The sequence below is a fragment of the Scyliorhinus torazame genome, chromosome 13, assembly GCF_047496885.1.
Source record: "Scyliorhinus torazame isolate Kashiwa2021f chromosome 13, sScyTor2.1, whole genome shotgun sequence".
Taxonomy (NCBI): Eukaryota; Metazoa; Chordata; class Chondrichthyes; order Carcharhiniformes; family Scyliorhinidae; genus Scyliorhinus; species Scyliorhinus torazame.
The window spans coordinates 118884987-118909312 of record NC_092719.1 but is presented as its reverse complement, the minus strand read 5'-3'; the positions used below and the strand labels follow the sequence as shown (position 1 = coordinate 118909312).

Genomic DNA, 24326 nt, shown 5'->3' with positions numbered 1-24326 from the left:
TGAAGCTGTCAACCACCTCCACCTCGGCCCCGTTGATGTGTACAGTACTTTGCTTCCTAAAGTCGATGACCAGCACTTCAGTTTTGCTGGCATTGAGGGAGAGATTGTTGTCGCTGCACCACTCCACTAGGTTCTCTGTCTCCCTCCTGTACTCTGACTCGTCATTGTTCGAGATCCGACCCACTGTGGGCATGTCATCAGAAAACTTGTACATGGAGTTGGAACCAAATTTTGCCACCAGTCATGTGTTTATAGGGAGTAGAGTAGGAGGCTAAGTACGCAGCTTTGTGGGTCCCGGTATTGAAGACTATTGTGGAGGAGGTGTTGCTGTTTATTCTTACTGGTTATGATCTGTGAGTCAGAAAGTCAAGGATCCAGTTGCAGAGTGAGGAGCCAAATCCTAGGTTTTGGAGCTTTGATATGAGCTTGGCTGGGATTATGGTGTTGAAGGCGGAGCTGTAGTCAATAAATAGGAGTCTGATGTAGGAGTCATTGTTGTCGAGATGCTCCAGGGATGAGTGTAGGGCCAGGGAGATGGCACCTGCTGTGGACTGGTTGCAGCGGTATGTGAATTGCAGTGGATCAAGGCGTTCTGGGAGTACGGCGTTGATGAGCTTCATGACCAACCTCTCGAAGCACTTCATTACGACTGAAGTCAGGGCCACCAGATGGTAGTCATTGAGGCATGTTGACTGGTTCTTCTTTGGCACCGGTATGATGGCGGTCTTCTTGAAGCAGGTGGGATTGGAGATGGGGTGGAGGGGGGCATGTGAGCTTGAGGGTAGGCGGCATGTGGGATCGGAGGTGGGGTGAAGGGCGCATGTGGGATTGAGGGGAGGGGGCATGTGGGAATGGGGGTGGAAGGGGCAATGATAATGGTCTGTCAGCTCGAAATTCCTCTTCCAGTAATTCTTAGTCCAAATGTAAAGACGGAGGGGAGTGAATGCTGTTATCCGATGCTCAGAGAGGTGGATGCCCGCCCTGGGGAAGTGGCAACTGAGGGAAGTGCATGGTGTTCATTGAGAGGCAGGAAGAAGTCAGTCTGAGTTACTCGGAGGGGTGGGGTGAGACGGGTAGAATGCATCAACACAACTGAGATCACTGAGCCGGGAGTACGGAATGTGGCTGAGATTTCAATGCCTGGGGGATACTTTCAGACGGAAGCAGGAGCGAGTCCTCGCCCTATAGAGGGCGCTCTTTCTCACACACAGCTCAGGCGCCTCCGATATTCCCATTCTAAATGGGACCAGTGCTTCAGGGAATGCCGGAGCTGAGCTCCTCCTGGCAGGAGGATTAACCCCTTCTCCACCCCACCCCTCTGGCTGCTGAACGACAGGACAGAGAGAGACAGCAGCATGTGGAAGAGGAAGTTGATGCAAAGAGAGGGGCATCCACTCTGTAAGGAGGAGCTGCTGTAGAAATTGTCCTAGGAGGCATGCTAACTGACCAGACCTCTGCCCGTCACTCTATTCGTTCCAGCGATCTGCCTTAAAAGTGGCCCTAAAGATCGGAGAGATTAAAGTTTGGTTCACAGAGCATCAGGATATTGGACTTCTGCAGGGGGCGTGCAAAGGGTCGTTTCGTGACTTTGCTTCCTGAGCCTTTCCCTATTCTGCTGTTTAAAAAAAAAAATGTCATGTGGTATTTTTGTGACAATCGGCGCGGAAGTTGTTTTGGTTGGAAGGCTGGTTACGTGGAGCCGGAGAGCAGCGAGCAGTGTGTGAGTGAGACTTCTACACGGTGCCACTCTGTGACAGCAGTGGCTGTGAGTGAGGAGGAAGGGAGGCAAACGCCTAGTTCGTCCACATCAGCACCCTCCACCACCCCCCCCCCCCCCCCCCCACCATCTCAAAAAGCAACCCAAAACCCGGGGCACAGAGGAGCTGAACTGTCCTTGCCATTACCTTGACTCCAGGCATGCTGTGTGGGCTGAGGAAAGACTTGCATTCAGACTTTGGTGAGTTTTAGTATTTGCTGGTTCATTCATTTCAATCTTGAGTGTGCCTCGGTGAGGGGATAATGTGGCCGAATATTAACAGCCTGTCTCAGAGTTTGCAGAAAGGCAGCCTTTGTGTGTCCAATCTCTTTCTAGCGCCTCATCCACAAACAGATACTGACAAACTCTGAGCTCCGCAGAGCAGATTACGCAAAGCAAGACCAGAACGCAATGGGTTCCTAATCTTCACTGTCTAAATGAATTATTCTGAGATTTACAGGAAAATATCAGGACTTGGGAGCTAATGGGTTAAAGGGCGAAGTCGAGTTTACAGCCAGTGGGTTAAGCCAAGGGAAATACCAGGATTGGGCACTGATGGATTCATGTGAATATCAGGAACTGGTGCAAATGGGTTAAAAAGAAGCTTTGATACCAGCAGGTTCAACGAAGCAGAGTCTTTGGATAAGGGGAGCCCATCATTTAGGATTGGGATGGGGAAAAACCACTCCCCTCAAAGGTTGTGAATGTTTGTAAGAGGATTGAGGCAGCTCCATTGTTGACTATATTTATGGCTGGGGTAGGCAGATGTTTGGTCTCTCTGAGAATCAAGGGATATGGGGAGTGAGCAGGAAAGTGGAGTTGAAGCCCAAGATCAGACATGATCGTATTGAATGGCAGAGCAGGCTCGATGGGCCAAATGGTCTACTCCTGCTCCTATTTTTTATGTTCTAATTGACCTTACGAAGGACAGAGGGCAGTAGTGAGTGGCCTTTTTGAACTGCTGCAGGCCTTGAGGCATAGGTACACCCACTATGCTTTTAGGGAGGGAGTTCCAGGACCTTGATCCAGCGGCAGTGAAGGAACGGCGATATATTTCCAAGTCAGGATGGCGTGTAGCTTGGTGGGGCACTTGCCGGTGGTGGTGTTCCCATGCCTCTGCTGCCGTGGTCCTTCTGGATGACAGAGATTGAAGGCTTAGAAAGCCTTGGTGAGCTGCGGCAGGTTGTCCTGTATTTGGTACACACTGTTGCCATTGTGTGCAAGTGATGGTGGGAACAAATGTTTACAATGGTGGATGGGAGTGCCAATTAAGCGGGTTGCTTTGTCCTGAATGGTGTCGAGCTACTTGAGTGTTGTATCTGCACTCATCCAGGCAAGTGGAGAGTATTCTATCAAACCCCTGCCTTGCACCTTGCAGGTGGTGGACAGGCTCTGGAAGTCAGGAGGTGAGTTACTTACTGTGGCTCAGTAGGTAGCTTTTTCACATCTGACTCAGATGGTTGTGGATTTATGTACCACTCTAGGAATTGAACATAAAAATCAAGGCTAATATGTAGTGCAGGATTGAGGGAATGTTACCATATCAGAGGGGCTACTTTTCAGGTGAGACATTATGTTAAGGCTTTACCTACCTTCTCAGGCAATTGTAAAAGATCTCATAGCAGTGTGCTGAAGAAGAACCAGGGAGCTGTTTACTCTGTGCTGGTCAATATTAATCCCTCACTGAAGAGCACAAAAACAGATTATTTGATTGTGATCATATTGCTGTATGTGGGAACATGTGTGCAAATTGGCAGCCGTGTTGCTTCCTTTAGTTGGTATGAGATTTATTTAAAATATTAATGTATTACTTTGTGTTTTGATATTTGTGGTGGTGCGTGTGATTGTGTGCAAATGTGTGCGAGTGTGTGCGCGTGAGTGCGAGTGTGAGTGAGTGCATGTGAGTGAGTTGCTGTCCATTTGTTCATGTGCATATCTCATGTCTATTGTGTTCTTGTTGAATCGTAATTGTTGTTACATAGAAAGATACATAGAAAATAGAAGCAGGAGGAGGCCATTCGGCCCTTCAAGCCAGCTCCACCATTCGTTATGATCATGGCTGATTATTAAGTGCAATACCCTGATCCCTCCTTCTCCACATATCGCTTTAGCCCCAAGAGCTATATTTAATTCCTCCTTGAAATTATACAACGTTTTGGCCTCAACTACTTTCTGTGGTAGCGAGTTCCAGAGATTCACCACTCTCTGGGTGAAGAAATTTCTCCTCACCTCAGTCCTAAAAGATTTACCCCTTAACCTCAAACTATGACCCCCAGTTCTGGGCTCCCCCGCCATTGGGAACAATCATTCTGAATCTACCCTGTCTAATCCTGTTAGAATTTTGTAAGTTTTAATGAGTTGTTCTGTTTGTCTGGCGTATGTTTGTAAAAGCAAAAAAGCTGCTTATGTTTCAGTAACACCTTTCAGGACCTCAGCATGCCCCGAAAAGATTGGAACCAATGAAATACTGTTTTGAAGTCTGGAGACTGTTGCGATGTAGAAAATATGGAGGCCCCTTTCCGAAGCAGCAAGTGTCAACAAAGGCAGTTGTGATAGTGAGCAGGCACTCTGTCATCTGGTTGGGGAATATGTACTTCCCCGGAAACTTTGCTGCGGTTCGCCAAAGTGCCATTGGGATCTTTTACATCCACTTGAGGGAATGGCCAGGGCCTCAGTTTAATGTCTCCTCTGAAAGATGGCACCATTATTTTGGCCAAAATTTGTACTCAACTGTCCGGAGTCGGGCCTGAACTCATAACCTTCTGAGTCAGAGGTGAGGCTTCCACCATGTACAGCATATGTTTACGTTTTGTTTGGTGGATGCATGCCTTTCTGGTTGTGTGTGTAATTATGTGAGCATGTCTGGTTATACAAGTGTGGCCTGCAGCGCATGTACTTCAGCTTTTATTGAACTCTGGTTACGTGTGATTTTCAATTAATTGAGTGCAAAGCAAATTGGGATGTCTTCAGGGCAATTCTCAGCTGGAAGCAACCAATCCGTGATTAATGTTCCATTAACGTTGATGGGTGCAAGATCCACAATCGTTTCCCCGCCCCAATGCCCGCCCCCGCCTGCTGCCCCCACCCCTCCATTCCTCCCCCCACACAGGGCAAAATTGGCCAAACGATTGCTTCCTTCCACTGCCTTCAGGGCAGACCAGTTACGTTTTGCAGAGTAGAGTTGTAGCAAATTTATCATCACTAGAAAAACATTATTCTGCTGGAAAACTGAAATGGAAACAGGAAATGCGGGACCTGCTGTTCAGCTCTGGAGGCATCTGTGGAGAGAAATAAACAGAGAAAGGTCATCGACCTGAAACATTAACTCTGTTTCTCTCTCCACAGATGCTGGCAGACCTGCTCAATGTTCGCAGTTCTTTCTGTTACACCGATCACCGTCACAGCATGGCCTTAGCAGCTGCTGGCACCTCAGCATTGAAAGACCATTGGTGAATGTCGGCAGTGCAAATTCTGTGTTTTTCCGTTCAAAGAGATGCTCGCAATACTGTTGCTCTTTTCACAACCTTAGAAATCCCCAAACCGCTTTCTAACCAATGAAGTCCTTTTTAAAAGTGTGGTCACTGTAGTAATGGAAGAAACAAAGCCAATTTTCACATAGCGAGCATCCTCAGGCAGCTAAAGCGAATTTCTGTCTCGGGATGGTGGTTGAGGGATATTGGCCAGGATACCGGGGAGAACTCTCCTCGGAATAGTATCAGGGAATATTTTGGAGATCCTCAATTTAGTATCTCATCCTGAAAGGTGGCACCTTCGACTGTGCAGCACTCCCTCAGCAATCTGCTGGAGTGACAACCTGGATTGTCTACTAAAATCTGCGGAGTAGGGCTTGAATGGACAAACTCCTGACTCAGTGGCACACTGACACAAAAACAATGAGAGCTTTAATTAGAACAGAAGAATGTAAGAAATTACAATGCGAACAGAAAATACTCAGCAGATAAGACAAGCAGCGCATTTTCTATTTATATTTCAGATTTCTCACAAGCACAGTATTTAATCTTTTGTAAGAAGACATTGTTACAGTAACGGACCCACTCATTGCCTCATGATTAAAAGAGGGGTAAATGCTGAACCAATTGTTTAGTAACCCTGGACTGCGATAAGGTCAGCTATCTACATGAGCACCATCATGACATGAGGACCATGCGCTCAGCGCTTTCGTAGGTTCCGCCTGCGTACTCTTCTTGAGGAACTCAAAGACAGTGGCCGCAATTCTCCGAGCCCGCGACAGGTCGCATGCGATCGCATGCGCCCCCTCATGGAACTCCCCCTCCCCCACTGCCCAAGTCCCTCAAATGTTGCCTGGGGCTCTTTTCGTATTACGCCCAGTGGGTCCCAAACTCTGCGGACAAGGCCCGCCCACTCATTCAATCCATCAATCCACTGTTTTTCCTCTGACGGCCGAGTCTCACCAGGCGTTTAACCGTATCAAGGCTGACATCGCCAAGGCCGCGATGCACGCGGTCGACGAGACGCTCCCCTTCCAAGTCGAGAACGATGCATCAGACGTCGCTCTGGCCACCACACTCAACCAGGCAGGCAGGCCCATGGCATTCTTTTCCCGCACCCTCCATGCCTCTGAAATTGGGCACTCCTCCGTCGAAAAGGAGGCCCAAGCTATCGTTGAAGCTGTGCGACATTGGAGGCATTACCTGGCCGGCAGGGGATTCATTCTCCTCACTGACCAATGGTCGGTTGCCTTCATGTTCAATAACACACAGCGGGGCAAGATCAAAAACGATAAAATCTTGAGGTGGAGGATCGAGCTCTCCACCTCCAACTACGAGATTTTGTATCGCCCCGGTAAACTCAACGAGCCCCCTGATGCCCTATCCCAAGGTACATGTGCCAGCGCACAAGTGGACCATCTCCGGACCCTGCATGACAACCTCTGTCACCCAGGGGTCACACGTTTTTACCATTTCATCAAGGCCCGCAACCTGCCCTACTCCATTGAGGAAGTCAGGGCGATCACCAGAGACTGCCAGGTCTGCGCGGAGTGTAAACCGCACTTCTACCGGCCAGACCGTGCGTGCCTGGTGAAGGCCTCCCGCCCCTTTGAACGCCTCAGCGTGGACTTCAAAGGGCCCCGCCCCTCCACCGACCACAACACGTACTTTCTCAGTGTGGTCGATGAATATTCCCGATTCCCCTTTTCCGTCCCCTGCCCCGACATGACTCTGCCACCGTCAACAAAGCCCTCAACACCATCTTCGCTCTGTTCGGCTTCCCCGCCTATGTCCACAGCAACCGAGGATCCTCATTCATGAGCGATGAATGCCTCAAAAAGGGCATTGCCTCGAGCAGGACGACCAGCTACAACCCCAGGGGAAACGGGCAGGTGGAGCAGGAGAATGGGACGGTCTGGAGGGCCGTCCAGCTGGCCCTACGGTCCAGAAATCTCCTGGCCTCCCGCTGGCAGGAGGTCCTCCCCGACGCACTTCACTCCATTTGGTCGCTCCTGTGCACCGCGACTAATGAAACCCCCCACGAACGTCTCTTTGCCTTCCCTAGGAAGTCCACCTCCGGGGTTTCGCTCCCGACATGGCTGGCAGCTTCAGGACCCATTCTCCTCCGTAGACATGTTCGACTCCACAAGGTGGACCCGTTGGTTGAGAGGGTACAGCTACTTCACGCTAACCCGCAGTGCGCCTATGTAGCGTACCCCGATGGCCACCAAGACTACCAGCTGGTTCCACACACCCCCGCCCCCTCCGGCACACCCCACCGCAGCCTCCTAGGGACAATCCGTCCTCCCCTTGCTCACACCCGGGGATGAAGAGGATTTCGACACGCTCCCGGAGTCACCGAAGACCAAGCCGCCGCCGGAGTCGCCACCAGCACTGCGGCGCTCCCAACGACAGATCAAGGCACCGGACCGCCTGAATTCGTAATATTATCTGTACTTTTAAAACACAACTTTCTGTATATAGTTCTCCACCACTCCCGCCGGACTTATTTTTTTAACAGGGGGTGAATGTGGTAGTCACCACTGATGTATATATTGTATATATAGGATGTTGATATAGGTGCTTTACGGTAAGGCCCCTGTACTACAGGTACGGGGATAGATCCCTGCCTGCTGGCTCCACCCAGTATACGGAGTATAAATATGTGTGCTCCTAGTACAGCAGCCATTTCATCAGCTGCTGTAGGAGGCCACACATCTCAGTGTAATAAAGCCTCGATTACATCCTGCTCTCGTCTTTGTGTAATTGATCGTGCATCAGTACTATCCTTTGGATGAGACAGTCAATCAAGGTTTTGTTGGTCAGAAAGCCAAGGCGACTGCTTGCTTTTGAAGTTTGATTGCCAAGAGGTTTTGCTGATGTCCTCGCTAACATTCCTCTCCAGCAATAACACCAAAAATAGGTTACATGTCCTTTCATTGAATTACTGTTTGTAGGATTTTACTGTGCTGAAATCAACCACCATGTCTGCCCACAATACAATGATGACTGTATTCAAAGGAGCTAATTCCAGGTGAATCATTTTGGGGCATTTCTGAGAAATGTGACGAGGGGCTAAAAAAACGCACACTCTTTCCATCTCTTCAATTCCACCTCTTCAATTCCAGGTGTTGGACGGTTGAGCAGAAAGGCAACATTATTCTGGACTGCCCTTCCAAACACTGGTGCCTTTCATCGCACTCCATCCCAATATGTGCTATTTGGAAGGTGAGGCTGGAGCAAACAGGCTGTGGGCATCCCCTCTCCTCCCCCACAGAAAATATTTAATTTTAGATTAAAATTAAGCTTTCTGCTTTCAGTACAAGTAAAAATCCACATGATGACAAGGTGTGTTTTGATGTGACCACTTCCTTCAGTGAGAGATGGCTGGATGTGAATTAATAAACAGACAGGCGCACTGCACAATCAAAATGTCTCCTCAGCCGTTTCACTGATTTGATGTAATGTGTTAATGTGCTGAATGTGACAATATTTAACACATCACCCAGCCTCTGCTGAAGCTCCAACATCAGGCAACTCATTCACTCAAGAGTTGCAAGATGTTGACCGCACGGGCTTGTGGAATCAATACAAATTAATTCTGCAAATGGAAGTGCTTCGTATGAATTTGTTTTCAAAATTATTCTTAATTGAATGGGTGTTGTGGCGAAAGATATTAAAAGGGGACCAATTTCAAACTCAGGTTGTGACACCACTCATAAGGTCAGCTATTTGTTGCCCACCCCAAACTGTTCCATGTGACAGTGTTGGCAATGGCTTGTTCAGGCACTTCAGAGATGCAGTTAGAACAAAGAAAAGTACAGCACAGGCCCTCCAAGCCCGCGCCGACCATGCTGCCCGTCTAAACTAAAATCTTCTACACTTCCGGGATTCGTATCCCTCTATTCCCATCCTATTCATGTATTTGTCAAGATGCCCCTTAAACCTCACTGTCGTCCCTGCTTCCACCACCTCCTCCAGCAGCGAGATCCATGCACCCACTACCCTCTGTGTAAAAAAACTTGCCTCGTACATCTCCTCTAAACCTTGCCCCTCACACTTTAAACCTGTGCCCCCTAGGAGCCAACCGAGTTGTAGTGGGTTGTGGCTCTGGAGTAACATGCAAGACATAGAACATATACATAGAAAATACAGCACAGAACAGGCCCTTCGGCCCACGATGTTGTGCCGAACCTTTGTCCCAGATTAATCATAGATTATCATTGAATTTACAGTGCAGAAGGAGGCCATTTGGCCCTTTGAGTCTGCACCGGCTCTTGGAAAGAGCACCCTACCCAAACTCAACACCTCCACCCAACACCAAGGGCAATTTGGACATTAAGGGCAATTTATCATTGGCCAATTCACCTAACCCGCACATCTTTGGACTGTGGGAGGAAACCGGAGCACCCGGAGGAAACCCACGCAGACACGGGGAGGACGTGCAGACTCCGCACAGACAGTGACCCAAGCCGGAATCGAACCTGGGACCCTGGAGCTGTGAAGCAATTGTGCTATCCACAATGCTACCGTGCTGCCCTTGAGAACAAATAAATCTACACTATATCATTTTACCGTAATCCATGTACCTATCCAATAGCTGCTTGAAGGTCCCTAATGTTTCCGACTCAACTACTTCCACAGGCAGTGCATTCCATGCCCCCACTACTCTCTGGGTAAAGAACCTACCTCTGATATCCCTCCTATATCTTCCACCTTTCACCTTAAATTTATGTCCCCTTGTGATGGTTTGTTCCACACGGGGAAATGTCTCTGACTGTCTACTCTATCTATTCCCCTGATCATCTTATAAACCTCTATCAAGTCGCCCCTCATCCTTCTCCGTTCTAATGAGAAAAGGCCGAGCACCCTCAACCTTTCCTCATAAGACCTACTCTCCATTCCAGGTAACATCCTGGTAAATCTTCTTTGCACCTTTTCCAAAGCTTCCACATCCTTCCTAAAATGAGGCGACCAAAACTGTACACAATACTCCAAATGTGGCCTTACCAAAGTTTTGTACAGCTGCATCATCACCTCACGGCTCTTAAATTCAATCCCTCTGTTAATGAACGCGAGCACACCATAGGCCTTCTTCACAGCTCTATCCACTGGAATGGCAACTTTCAAAGATGTATGAACATAGACCCCAAGGTCTCTTTGCTCCTCCACATTGCCAAGAACTCTGCCGTTAACCCTGTATTCCGCATTCATATTTGTCCTTCCAAAATGGACAACCTCACACTTTTCAGGGTTAAACTCCATCTGCCACTTCTCAGCCCAGCTCTGCATCCTATCTATGTCTCTTTGCAGCCGACAACAGCCCTCCTTACCATCCACAACTCCACCAATCTTCGTATCGTCTGCAAATTTACTGACCCACCCTTCAACTCCCTCATCCAAGTCATTAATGAAAATCACAAACAGCAGAGGACCCAGAACTGATCCCTGCGGTACGCCACTGGTAACTGGGCTCCAGGCTGAATATTTGCCATCCACCACCACTCTCTGACTTCTATCGGTTAGCCAGTTTGTTATCCAACTGGCCAAATTTCCCACTATCCCATGCCTCCTTACTTTCTGCATAAGCCTACCATGGGGAACTTTATCAAATGCCTTACTAAAATCCATGTACACTACATCCACTGCTTTACCTTCATCCACATGCTTGGTCACCTCCTCAAAGAATTCAATAAGATTTGTAAGGCAAGACCTACCCCTCACAAATCCGTGCTGACTATCCCTAATCAAGCAGTGTCTTTCCAGATGCTCAGAAATCCTATCCTTCAGTACCCTTTCCATTACTTTGCCTACCACCGAAGTAAGACTAACTGGCCTGTAATTCCCAGGGTTATCCCTAGTCCCTTTTTTGAACAGGGGCACGATATTCGCCACTCTCCAATCCCCTGGTACCACCCCTGTTGACAGTGAGGACGAAAAGATCATTGCCAACGGCTCTGCAATTTCATCTCTTGCTTCCCATAGAATCCTTGGATATATCCCGTCAGGCCCGGGGGACTTGTCTATCCTCAAGTTTTTCAAAATGCCCAACACATCTTCCTTCCTAACAAGTATTTCCTCGAGCTTACCAATCTGTTTCACACTGTCCTCTCCAACAATATCGCCCCTCTCATTTGTAAATACAGAAGAAAAGTACTCGTTCAAGACCTCTCCTATCTCTTCAGACTCAATACACAATCTCCCGCTACTGTCCTTGATCGGACCTACCCTCGCTCTAGTCATTCTCATATTTCTCACATATGTGTAAAAGGCCTTGGGGTTTTCCTTGATCCTACCCGCCAAAGATTGTTCATGCCCTCTCTTAGCTCTCCTAATCCCTTTCTTCAGTTCCCTCCTGGCTATCTTGTATCCCTCCAATGCCCTGTCTGTACCTTGTTTCCTCAGCCTTACATAAGTCACCTTTTTCCTCTTAACAAGACATTCAACCTCTCTTGTCAACCATGGTTCCCTCACTTGACCATCTCTTCCCTGCCTGACAGGGACATACATATCAAGGACACGTAGCACCTGTTCCTTGAACAAGTTCCACATTTCACTTGTGTCCTTCCCTGCCAGCCTATGTTCCCAACTTATGCACTTCAATTCTTGTCTGACAACATCGTATTTACCCTTCCCCCAATTGTAAACCTTGCCCTGTTGCACGCACCTATCCCTCTCCATTACTAAAGTGAAAGTCACAGAATTGTGGTCACTATCTCCAAAATGCTCCCCCACTAACAAATCTATCACTTGCCCTGGCTCATTACCCAGTACTAAATCCAATATTGCCCCTCCTCTGGTCGGACAATCTACATACTGTGTTAGAAAAGCTTCCTGGACACACTGCACAAACACCACCCCATCCAAACTATTTGATCTAAAGAGTTTCCACTCAATATTTGGGAAGTTAAAGTCGCCCATGACTACTACCCTATGACTTCTGCACCTTTCCAAAATCTGTTTCCCAATCTGTTCCTCCACATCTCTTCTACTATTGGGGGGCCTATAGAAAACTCCTAACAAGGTGACTGCTCCTTTCCTATTTCTGACTTCAGCCCATACTACCTCAATAGGGTGATACTCCTCGAACTGCCTTTCTGCAGCTGTTATACTATCTCTAATTAATAATGCCACCCCCCCACCTCTTTTACCAACCTCCCTAATCTTATTGAAACATCTATAACCAGGGACCTCCAACAACCATTTCTGCCCCTCTTCTATCCAAGTTTCCGTGATGGCCACCACATCGTCGTCCCAAGTACCGATCCATGCCTTAAGTTCACCCACCTTATTCCTGATGCTTCTTGCGTTGAAGTATACACACTTCAACCCATCTCCGTGCCTGCAAGTACTCTCCATTGTCAGTGTGCCCTTCCCCACTGCCTCATTACACGCTTTGGCGTCCTGAATATCGGCTACCTTAGTTGCTGGACTACAAATCCGGTTCCCATTCCCCTGCCAAATTAGTTTAAACCCTCCCGAAGAGTACTAGAAAACCTCCCCCCCAGGATATTGGTGCCCCTCTGGTTCAGATGCAACCCGTCCTGCTTGTACAGGTCCCACCTGCCCCAGAATGCGCTCCAATTATCCAAATACCTGAAGCCCTCCCTCCTACACCATTCCTGCAGCCACGTGTTCAACTGCACTCTCTCCCTATTCCTAGCCTCGCTATCACGTGGCACCGGCAACAAACCAGAGATGACAACTCTGTCTGTCCTGGCTTTTAACTTCCAGCCTAACTCCCTAAACTTGTTTATTACCTCCACACCCCTTTTCCTACCTATGTCGTTGGTACCAATGTGCACCACGACTTCTGGCTGCTCCCCCTCCCCCTTAAGGATCCTGAAGACACGATCCGAGACATCCCTGGCTATGGCACCCGGGAGGCAACATACCTTCCGGGAGTCTCGCTCGCGACCACAGAATCTCCTATCTATTCCCCTAACCATTGAATCTCCTACAACTATTGCTTTTCTATTCTCCCCCCTTCCCTTCTGAGCCCCAGAGCCAGACTCAGTGCCAGAGACCTGGCCGCTAGGGCCTTCCCCCGGTAGGTCATCCCCCCCAACAGATTCCAAAACGGTATACTTGTTTTGAAGGGGAACGGCCACGAGGGATCCCTGCACTTTCTGCCTGTTTGTTTTTTTCCCCCTGACTGTAACCCAGCTATTCTTGTCCTGTACCTTGGGTGTGGTTACCTCCTTGTAACTCTTCTCAATCACCCCCTCTGCCTCCCGGATGATCCGAAGTTCATCCAGCTTCAGCTCCAGTTCCCTAACACGGTCTTTGAGGAGCTGAAGTTGGGTGCACTTCCCGCAGGTATAGTCAGTGGGGACACCGGTGGTATCCCTCACCACCCACATCCTACAGGAGGAGCATGTAACTGGCCTAGCCTCCATCCCCTCTTACCTGACAGAATATAGCTGCCCTGTGGACTAACTAGATCTCCGCCCTCCGACTCTGTTCCCAGTCAGCTACACTTTCTGTAAACTCCTGGCTCTCTTCGCACTCTTTGCGGAAATGTCGGAAACAAAATGAAAGGAGCACCTTACTCCCTCCTCACCTAACTCCCTCGGTCACCAAACTCTTAATATAGCACTCAAATGCACCAAATTCAGCACTCAGTGCAGACGGGGATCACTTTTATACTGTGAATCTAGCCTCTGAAAACTGGCCTAATCCAATTAACTAATTAACAAGCTCCAGCTGCAAGTGCCTACAAGTAGAAGCCTGTTTAAAGCTTATTGAACATTCACCTTCTTCTAAACCAAACAGCAACTTTTAAGTTAATTAACTAAATAAAAGAAAGACTAAACTTTAGATAAAAATGAAGCCTTATACTCCCTCGGTCACCAAACTCTCACTATCGCACTCAAAATGCACCAAATTCAGCACTCAGTGCAAACAAAAAGACAGACTGGGTAAGAAGGCAAGTTTCCTTCCCCAAGGGTCATGAGTGAGGCAGTTGGTTTTTTACGACAGTCAAAAAGCTTCATGTTCACTGATGTGTTCATCAGTTTTTTATTTCCAGATTTTATAAGTTAAACTTAATCTCTCAAACTGCAAAGATGGGGTTTGAACTCGTATTCTTTGCATTATTAGGCCAATTCTCTGGATTGCTGGTCCAGTAACATGCCACTTCCCGCTGTTAAGTAGTAATTTTATAATAACTTGCTTATGGGCAAGCCTGCATGATTTGAATGTTCAAAGGCTTCTAGTCAAAAGTGCACCCCTCTGACTCCACAAGCAATTTCAATCTACGTCCTTCTGCTCCCCAAGGAAATCTGCGGTCACAACTTCAAAGACAAACATTGCAAGCTGGCGTCTGAGGAGATGAACAGATGTTGGATTGCAAGGTTGTCTGAGTACAATGCAGCAATCTCTGAGAGGAATGAATGCACATGTTCACATACAGAGTACACTGTATCCACTCTTCATCGGCAGCTGCTGAGAGGCCCCGAAGCATCAGTAAGATAGTGCGGTGGTTAGGCTACTGGGCTAGCAATCCAATGGGTCTGGGCTAATGATTCTGAGAAAATGTGTTCTAGAAGTTTGTGAATTTAAATTCATTCTTGGAAATTGAAAGCTGCTCTACGGAGAAAAAAACATTCACAGATGCCCATTGGTAAAGGAAATATCTCAATCCCACACCAACATGGTGGCGTCAGTGATTCAGAAATCCAATCTGCCACATCTTCTCAGGGATAACTCGGCAATAAGTTCCAAATTTGCCAGCGATGCTCATATCCCCAGAATGAATATTTTTAAATGATGTATCCTAGCCATGAGCAGAAAGTATTGGACTTTCCTTGCTTCATGAAGACAGCTGATAGGACCTGGTTATAACTCATACACACAAATAGTAAGTCCCCTTTTAGTATACAATCTACAAAAAGCTCTTTGCATAATCAGAGAGCATGACTATGTTGCAAAAATGAATTGAATTTTTATCACCCTTTGACCTAGTGGGGATGGGTGGAACGCTCATCCTCTTTTTTGTTTTTAATTTTTCACACCATATGAGCTTCGATGGCTGGGCCAGAATTTATTTCCCATCCTTAATTGCCCTTGAGAAGGTGGTGGTGAGCTGCCGTCCTGAACTGCTGCAGTCCATGTGCTGTAGGTACACCTACTGTGCTATTAGGGAGCGAACTCCAGGACTTTGACCTAGCAACAGTGAAGGAACACCAATATATTTTCAAGTCAGGGTGGTGAGTGACTTGGAGGGGAACCTCTAGGTGGTGGTGTTCAGGGTATTTGCTGCCCTTGTCCTTCTTGCTGGTAGTGGTCGTGGGTTTCAAAGGAGCTACCTTGGTGAGTTTCTGCAGTGCATCTTGTGGGTGGTACACACTGCTGCGTCTGTGTGTCAGTGGTGAAGGGAGTGAATGTTGAAGGTGGTGGATGGGGGTGCCGATCAAACAGCTGCTGTGTCCTGGATGGTGTCCAGCTTCTTGAGTGCCTTTGGAATTGCACTCATCCAAGCAAATGGAGAGCATTCCATCACACTCTTGACTTGTGGTCATGGACAGGCTTTGGGCAGTCAGGAAGTGAGTTACTCAACACGGAAATTCCAGCCTCTGACCTGCTGTTGAAGCCACAGTGTTTTTGTGGCTGATCCAGTTTAGTTACTGGTCAATGGTAACACCAAGGATGTTGATAGTGATGGTAATGCTGTTGAATGTACAGAGGTGATGGTTAGGTTCTGTCTTGTTGGAGATGGTCATTGCTTGGCCCGTGTGTAGTGTGAATGTTACTTGCCACTCATCAGCGCAAGCCCGAATGTTGTCCAGCTCTTGTTGAATATGGTCATGGACCATTTCATCCCAGTCATACAATCTCTGTCCCTCAGATCAGTATAAGATAGCCTATGATCAAAGCAAAATTGTACTATTTGCCCTTTTTGTGAGGCAGGTTATAACAGCTGTTAACTCCTGTCTGCTCTGAGTAATTTTCAACGGCAGTTTGGAATCTGAGGGCAAAATAGTATTTGGATCCAGTATTTGTGTGAACAGGGATGTGTCCAAGTCTAAGCTGCTTCTGCCTGAGCAGACATTCAAGCTTTTTACAACGGGATCTATCGGGAACAGTGAGTGAAATCTGTACCAGCTGCACGGCTGTTAAGCATTGAGGAATCTTCACTTTCCAGGACCAGGCCTGAAGCCCTAAGAACACCAGCAGGTGTACCAGAAACATAACCCCTCCTGCCTTTGCCATCCACACTTTAGTTTTATTGTCACATTGAGAGTGAGTGAAACATTTTCCTGTTTTGCTGAACCTCCTCACATTTCTCTTTGTTGCACTAAATACTGAATAAATAGCCACATGACATCTGATTTAAGGCCCAGAGTTCTTCTGCCCTCAAAGAAAGACTTGTGTTTATATAGCCGGGTGTCTCAGCATGCTTTATGGCCGATTCAGTACTTTTTTGAAGAGGAGCTAGCCCCTGTTGTAATATTGGAAACATTATTGGATCAGGTGTTATCGGGAGAAGGCAGGAGAATGGGGATGAGAAAAATATCAGCCATGATTGAATGGCGGAGCAGACTCGATGGGCCAAGTGGCCTAATTCTGCTCCTATGTCTTATGATCTTATGGAAATGCAACATTCACTTGGCACACAGCAAACCCCACAAGCAACAATGTTATAATGAACAGATAATCTCTTTTTATGATGTTGCTTATGGGATAGCTATTGGCCAGTACACTGAGGATAACTCCATTGCTCTTCTTTCAAAGAGTGCCATGGGATCTTTGACATCCACCCAAGCAAGCATATGAGGCCTCAGTTTAACAGCTCATCCAAAAGGTGGCATCTCTTAACAGTGTGGCATTCCCTCAGTTCTGCACTGGAATGTCAGCCTTGACCGTCGTGGAGTAGGACTTGAATCTGGAACTCTGTGATCCATGAGGAGAGGTGGAGGTGCAGTAGTATTGTTGCTGGACTGGTAATCCAGTCACCAAGTATAATGCTGTCGGGTCTTGTGTTCGAATCCCACCACAGCAGGTAATGAAATTTGAATTTGGTGAAATTCTAATGGTGATAATAAAGGGGTTGTTGTAAAAGTCCAGCTGGTTCACTAATTTTGTCCCTTACAGAAGGAAAACTGCCATCCTTACCTAGTCTGACCTACATGTGACTCCAGATCCACAGCAATGCAGTTGATTCTTAAATGCCCTCCGGGATGTGCAATAAATGCTGGCACAGACTGAATGAAAAAAAACTTGACCAACGGCTGACATAGTTAAAGCTGCTTTCTTCCAGCAGGATACAAAATGTGTACTATGGGACTCTGGCCGTGAACTACATTCATTTGCTGAACAAGTTTATTGAAGGAGTATTTCTCATTATTAATCTGCAATGGAAAATACATTTTATAAACCTGCTTTGTTACTCGCAGGTGCCGCTGGGACCTGGGTTCAATTCTGGCTTCGGCTGACTGTGTGGAGATTGCACTTTCGCCCTGTGTCTGCGTGGGTTTCCTCCGGGTGGTCTGGTTTCCTCCCACAGTCCAAAGAGGTGCAGATTAGGTGAATTGGCCACGATAAAGTTGCCCCTTAGTGTGCAAAGATGTGTCGGCTAGATGAGTTTATGGGATAGGGCGGGGGAATGGGCTTGGGTAGAAGAGTACTCTTTCAGAGGGTCGGTGCAGATTCAGTGGACCAAATGGTCTCCTTCTGCACTGTAGAATTCTATGGCTTCTATGGGAGCTAAGAAAGGTTGAATTTAAGATGGTAAGTGTAGAAAAAAAAACTTGCATTTATATAGCGCCTATCATAACTGTCAGGCGCCCCAAAGCACTTTTACAGCCAATCAAGTTACTTTGAAGTGTGGTCATTGTAGGAAACAAGGGCGGCACGGTAGCTCAATGGTTAGCACTGTTGCTTCACAGCACCAGGGTCCTAAGTTCGATTTCCCGCTTGGGTCACTGTCTGTGCAGAGTCTGCACATTCTCCCTGTGTCGCATGGGTTTCCTCAGGGAGCTCCGGTTTCCTCCCACAAAGTCCCAAAAGACGTGCTTGTTAAGTGAATTGGGCATTCTGAATTCTCCCTCCGTGTACCTGAACAGGTGCTGGAATGTGGCGACTAGGGGCTTTTTACAGTAACTTCATTGCAGTGTTAATGTAAGCCTACTTGTGACAATAAAGATTATTATTATTACACCAAGATCCCACAAACAGCAATGTGATAATAACCAGATAATCTTTTTGTTATGTTGATTCGGGTATTGATAACTCCCCTGTGCTCTTCAAAATTGGGCCATGTCCACCTGAGAGGATCGATGGGCCTCAGTTTTAACATTTCATCCAATGGCATCACCTCTGACAGTGAGGCACTCCCTCAGTACTGCACTGGAGTATCAGCCTAGATGGTTGTGCTCAGGGCCTGGAGGGGACATGAACCCATAACCTTCTGACTCCGTGATAAGACTGTGACCAACTGAGTTATAACTGACACGGTGAAAGTTTCTTTCTCCTCGGGCCAGCAGATAATCTCTCGTTGAGCATGAAAAAGCAACCCTGTTTGAATCAATTTTACCGTTGTTTTAATTAAGAAAAAGGTCTACCATAGATTGAGGCGTAGAAGTCGACCCAACATATAAGATGACCCCATGTTTTAGCCTGAAAATTCATGTTTGCATATACTTGGGGTGTACATTGACCACCTCCTCTCACCATCCCCTTTTTGAGCCACGGCATGCTATACTCGCGTTAGTAGTCAGCCTCGATTTTTCATCCCACAAATGGATGTTTTACTTACTGGTACCTTATAACTGGGTGCAAGGGATCAAGCAGGCGATGCAGGCTGTGTTGTGAAGATGCAAGGGGGGTTAAGATACATTCACACAAAGCAGACCATGTGTACTAAACAGCAAAGATGGCCATGCACGTGCCAGTGGTTCACTTTAATGTTCGCCAGATAAGCCAACACCTTTGGAGAGATTATTCGAGGCTTCAAACTAACATAGGAACGCAGGAACTATGAGCAGAAGTAGGCAATTCAGCCCTTCGAGCCTGCTCAGCCATTCAATCAGCTGATATCTTCCTGGTCTCAAATCCATATCCCTGCCTCTTCCCCATATCCTTTTAACCCATTTTTAAAATCAGAAATATATCTATCTCCCTATATACCCACCGCTTTCAGGCTCTGTCCCCTTCTGGTCCACTTCCTTGGCAATGCCCCTTTGTACCCTGACAGGGCCAACCTGGTGCTGCCAGGGTCTGACCACCTTAGGCTACACTGGCCTCCCAGCCCCCCGGCATGGTCACCACATCTGGTCTCCGTTTGTGGAGACCATCAGTGATCCCCGCCGGCACCAAGTCACGCCAGAGGGTGGAGGAATTGCAGGAGCCAGGAGAATGTGGCATTAAGCCAATTCTTAATATTAAAACCCATTTAACTGAATGGTATCCAGATTCACCCACTCGCTGGGTATGAAGCTGATTAACGTTTGCTGGGAGGGCCAGGGAAAAGTGCAAATTGTTGTGCCCAGTGCAAATCCCGTTTCAGGCCTCTCCTGGGATTTTCCCGACATTGTGGGATTTGTGCCAGGTGCAACATAGCTGGAAAATTCCGCACCCCCACAGGATTGAAAAAGAGGGAATTAGGAAAGCATTTTTGGGTAGCGATTGTTGCAGTTTGAGCTACAGGCAGCAAGTGTAGAACTGTACGCTCCCCGCCCAGATGTTATACTTGCCCACATCTGGTGCATTTATAATGAATGTCTACATGTACATTCCCATGGATAATTTAGAATTTTACTGGAAGAATCATGCCAGGTTGGGCCGGGAGGAGACACTCTGAACGGGGTGGGGGTGGCACGAGGCAGATGAAACTGGGCCAACGGAGAAGGTCCGATTCCATCGAAGGAGAATCTAGGGTAGTGTGCCAGCATGAGCTGGGCAGAGTGATGCCAGGGAAGAGGATGAGCAGGTTGGAGGACCAAGAATACCTGTGTACTGCGAGGGGAAGGGGACTCTGTTGAGTGGGAGGATGATTGCCTCTGTGAAGGGAGAGGGCAGTGTCCTGTTGAAGGGTAGATACTGATTGCCCATGTAGCCCTTTCTGCTGATGACCTCGATCTAGTTGCTCTGTTGAAAACCCCAAATGGCGCTTATTTTTATTTGTTTCCGATTAAATGTGTATTAGTTGTGGAGATAAAAGCAGTTAAAGCGACCCAGAAGAGACCAATTTTCCTTTGAAATTGTAAATTTTCCATGAGAGTATATTCTCAGGTGCTCATTAAAAAGGCGCCAGATGTGGGCGAGTGCAGCATCTGGATGGAGAGTGAGCAGCTCCACGTTAGCTGCTTGCGTCATCAGCTGCAACAAGCTCTACTCAGCGATGCTTTCCCAATGCTCTCTTTTCAGTTCGACTTTCTTTAAGCGAAAGAACAAAAGACATGCCAATTAGCAAATACCTTTGACACATTAAAACGTTCCTTGTTAAACATCATTTGACGCTGAACCGCGTGAAGAGGTTTGAAAATGCTCCTGAATCAAGATAAGATGGGTCAGTCCCAGAGGCAAATTGGACATTAAAAAGCATGCAAGCTGGGGGGTGGGGGGGGTGGTGAGGAATGAGGAATAGGGATCAGCAGCTGGAGCCTGACCAGAATGGGGGGTTTCTGAAAGTGATAGAATTAAGACAGCACTAAAGAAATCCTCAAAACACCCTTCTTCACAGGAGAGAACACATGCTGACTGGATTGGGGCCTCTGCCCTTTGCAGTTCAAATGAAACACATACTATCCTGAGGGGACTTGATCCGTTGGATGTTTCCACTATTGGGGAAGACTAGAAGCAGGGGGACACAGTTTAAGAATAAGAGCTCTTTTAAGACTGAGATGAGGAGAAATGTTAGTATCTGGAATTATCTTCAGGGAACAGTGGAGGCTGGATCTTTGAATTTATCCAAGGCAAAGGTTGATACATTTTTGGAGCGACGGTTTGGGCGGCCGGTGGGGGGGGGGGTGGAGCGGCAGACAGGAAATTGGAGCTGAGGCCTCAGCAAGGTCATTCACTGTCTTATTGAATGGTGGAGCACGCTCAGGGGGCTGAATGGTCTCCTCTTGCTCTTAACCCTATTTTCCTGTGTTTGCATATTAAGATGACCAAAAGCTTGCTCAAATAGGGGTGTGCTGGAGTAGCTTAAAGAAGGAGGGAGCAGGAGAGAGGCAGAGATGTTTCTGGAGGGAATTACCGAGCCTAGAGGCTGAGCAGCTACGAATGGTGCCACAAATTGGGGATACACCAGAAAAAAGAATTGGAGGATGCTGAGCGCTCGGGGGATTGTGGCCTAGACGAGGTTACAGAGGTAGGAAGGGTGGGTCCATAGAGGGATCTGACAGCAGGAGTGCAATTTCTGAAATGGAGGTAGATGGCGCTGTAACGCGATGTCGATGATGGCGCAGTACTTACTGATACCGCCACTTCCATTGGCGTCGTGCAATGAGTGACTGCACATTTGTGCTCAATGCAGAGCAGCCTTACAAGTGGTTCTTAAAAGGGCTGGCTGCTGAGCCCATCAGAGTTATGTTAACCTTTCTCCCCTACCCAGCCAGCTTCTCCAAATGTGCACGTGCCTGGCCAACGCGATTCAAAAGGGACGCAGGCATGGCTGCAGTTCATTCTGCCTCTCCTGCACCCAATGGAAGCAGCCATTTCAAAAGCAATCCCTTGGTGACATGGGCATATCCCCCATCATATTCCCCCCCCTCCCATCCCTTTCTCAGTTAATAAATCTTGTGCCTTAAACACTTGTGTGCGCCTTCAGGTGATTATAGTCCATCAGTTGAAGCCACAAACCCGTGTCCCACTGCACTCAGAGTGGCAGTTCTTGTTTTCAGATGTCGGGTGCTTATGTTTGGAGCCATTTCGGGGCTGCATTAGCTTCTCCAAAGTTGTCAGTCAGCTTCAGTGAGTTTCTTGAGCTGAACATGTGAAAATAATAAAAGAAAAACACCAATAGTGGAGAAAATAATTCTGAAATCAATCTGTAACCATGGAAACTGATGGTCTGAATGGCTCCTGGAGAACGTGTGCTGTGAAGATGCAGCAATTTATGTCTTCTGGAGAGAATTTCTCAGGGATTGGATTTGAAGCAAACTGTGCAACGTTGTATTTCAACCTACTAAAGCCTTCCAAAAGCCATTTCTGTGTGGAATCAATTAATTTTACGAAGCTTTCCAACTCGCCTGCTTTCCAAACCGATATCTCTGGGCTGATGCGACTCGATTACTGGTACTAAAAACAGAAAATGATGCACAATCTCAGCAGGTCTGACAGCATCTGTGGAGAGAGAAGGGAGCTAACGTCTCAAGTCTGGATGCCTGTTTGTCATAGCTGGAGAGATCTCAAAATGGGGTCAGATTTACCCTGGGGGTGGGGTGGGGGGCTGGATCCACCTGCTGAGATTGTCCAGTATTTTCTGTTTTTATTTCTGACTCCAGCATCCGCAGTAATTTATTGATTACTGGTAGCTGCATTTCACTGCAGTGTGCATTTCAGATTTACCAGAATGGTACTGGGACATGCACCATGTTAAGGACTGGTTGCACAAGTTTGGTGGATACTGCCTGGTGTACCAGCTGTGGTTTGGTTGCCAGCACTCTCAACTTGGTTAGCCCCAAAATTCTGGGCTCAAGACTTGCTCAGGGGGCAGCTTTGTTATGCTCTTGACGTAGCATAAGCTGCTTCCTTGATGTGCACTCTGACAAAGGAAGGTTCAGACTTGGAGATAGCTTTAACACATTTATTACTGTTAACAATTCTCCTACTTGGATTCAACGCTACTGTTGATCCTGCTATAGCTACTCAGACTGACGAACCAGTCTGCTACAATCCATGTGGTGGGAGTGATGTTCAATCAACCCTGTATCTGTACTCACTGAGAGTCTCCACTGGAAAGAGACTGAGCATGTGTGATGTGTCCTTTTGTATGGGTTGGTGTAATGCCCCCCTGTGGTCGTGTCACCTCTGTGTGTATCGTGAATGTCCATTGGTCGTGTCCTATCTTACTGACCTATTGGTTGACTGTCTGTGTATCATGTCTCTGGTGCTCCCTCTAGTGTCTAGCTAGGTGTAGTGTATGTACATTAACCCTTTGTGTACTTACAGTGATGTATATCACCACATCCCCCCTTTTTACGTGTTACATATTTTCTGTACAATGTTAAAGAAAATTGAACAAACTAGGTAGATGAGTGATACTCTGTACAAGTTATGATAACAGTGATCATTAAACAGTAAGTCGAAATCATATGCATGAGTCCAAAGTTCATTAATTACTTTGGTCGAGTGGCTTTCTTGTTTGGTTGGTGAGTTGGTGATGTTGATGGTGGCATTGCATTGGAAACACCATCAGTGTCCCTGTGCTGAAGGAACCAAGAAGTGGTCAAATCACTTCGTTGTCAGATTTGGACTCTTTTTTTTTTTTCTTTTGATGCTTGTGGTGGTAATTCTTGATGGCATCTGTCCTGAAAGCCAGGTTGCCTGTTGGTAGTGCAGCAAACGTGAATTGGTAAGATGCATCGTCCTGCCATGGTATGTCATTGTACTGAGCTGAGCAGTAACAGTGTCCCTCATTTGCAGAGTTGTACCATGTCGTACCAGTCGTAGTTCTATTGATTTGTTTTTGGCGTGCTTGTTGTCGACGTTGTTGCCTTTGGTACACTTCTTGTTATTGTCTTTGATGTTGTTGTTGTGTTGGTTGGTTTTGTTGCCGTGTTTGCTGCGCTCAAGGACCACACTCTGTGGATAATACGAGTCCTTCACACAGTTACTCGTGTTGGCGTGCTTTGTGGCATCTGCTGTTTCCTTGAGCGAGCCGTCACGGAGTTTGCGGCGCTCCCCGTCTGGAGTCATGTCCGGCTTACTTGAATCAGCTTTGGCTTGTCGATGCTCCCCGTCTGGAGTCTGGTCTGTTTCACCTGAGTCACTTTTGGCTTGTCGATGATCCCCGTCTGGAGCCCTTTCTGGTTCACCTGAATCAGCTTTGGTTTCTTGATGCTCCCCGTCCGGAGTCATTTCAGGTTCACTTGCATCTTCTGAGGTTTCTTGATGCTCCCCGTCCGGAGTCATTTTAGGTTCACTTGAATCTG

At 47.3% G+C, this 24326-nt stretch overlaps 1 protein-coding gene across 4 annotated transcripts in view; it reads left to right on the top strand.

The window, feature by feature from the left end:
* Positions 1-1831: 1831 nt before the first annotated feature.
* grip2b (glutamate receptor interacting protein 2b) overlaps positions 1832-24326 on the top strand; it is a 324567-nt gene continuing 302072 nt past the window's right edge. For all 4 annotated transcript variants that reach the window (XM_072472104.1, XM_072472105.1, XM_072472103.1 and 1 more), the window contains exon 1: positions 1832-1957. In XM_072472104.1, coding sequence (XP_072328205.1) covers positions 1918-1957 — 40 coding nt within the window. In that variant the 5' untranslated portion in view covers positions 1832-1917. The remainder of the gene's footprint in view (positions 1958-24326) is intronic.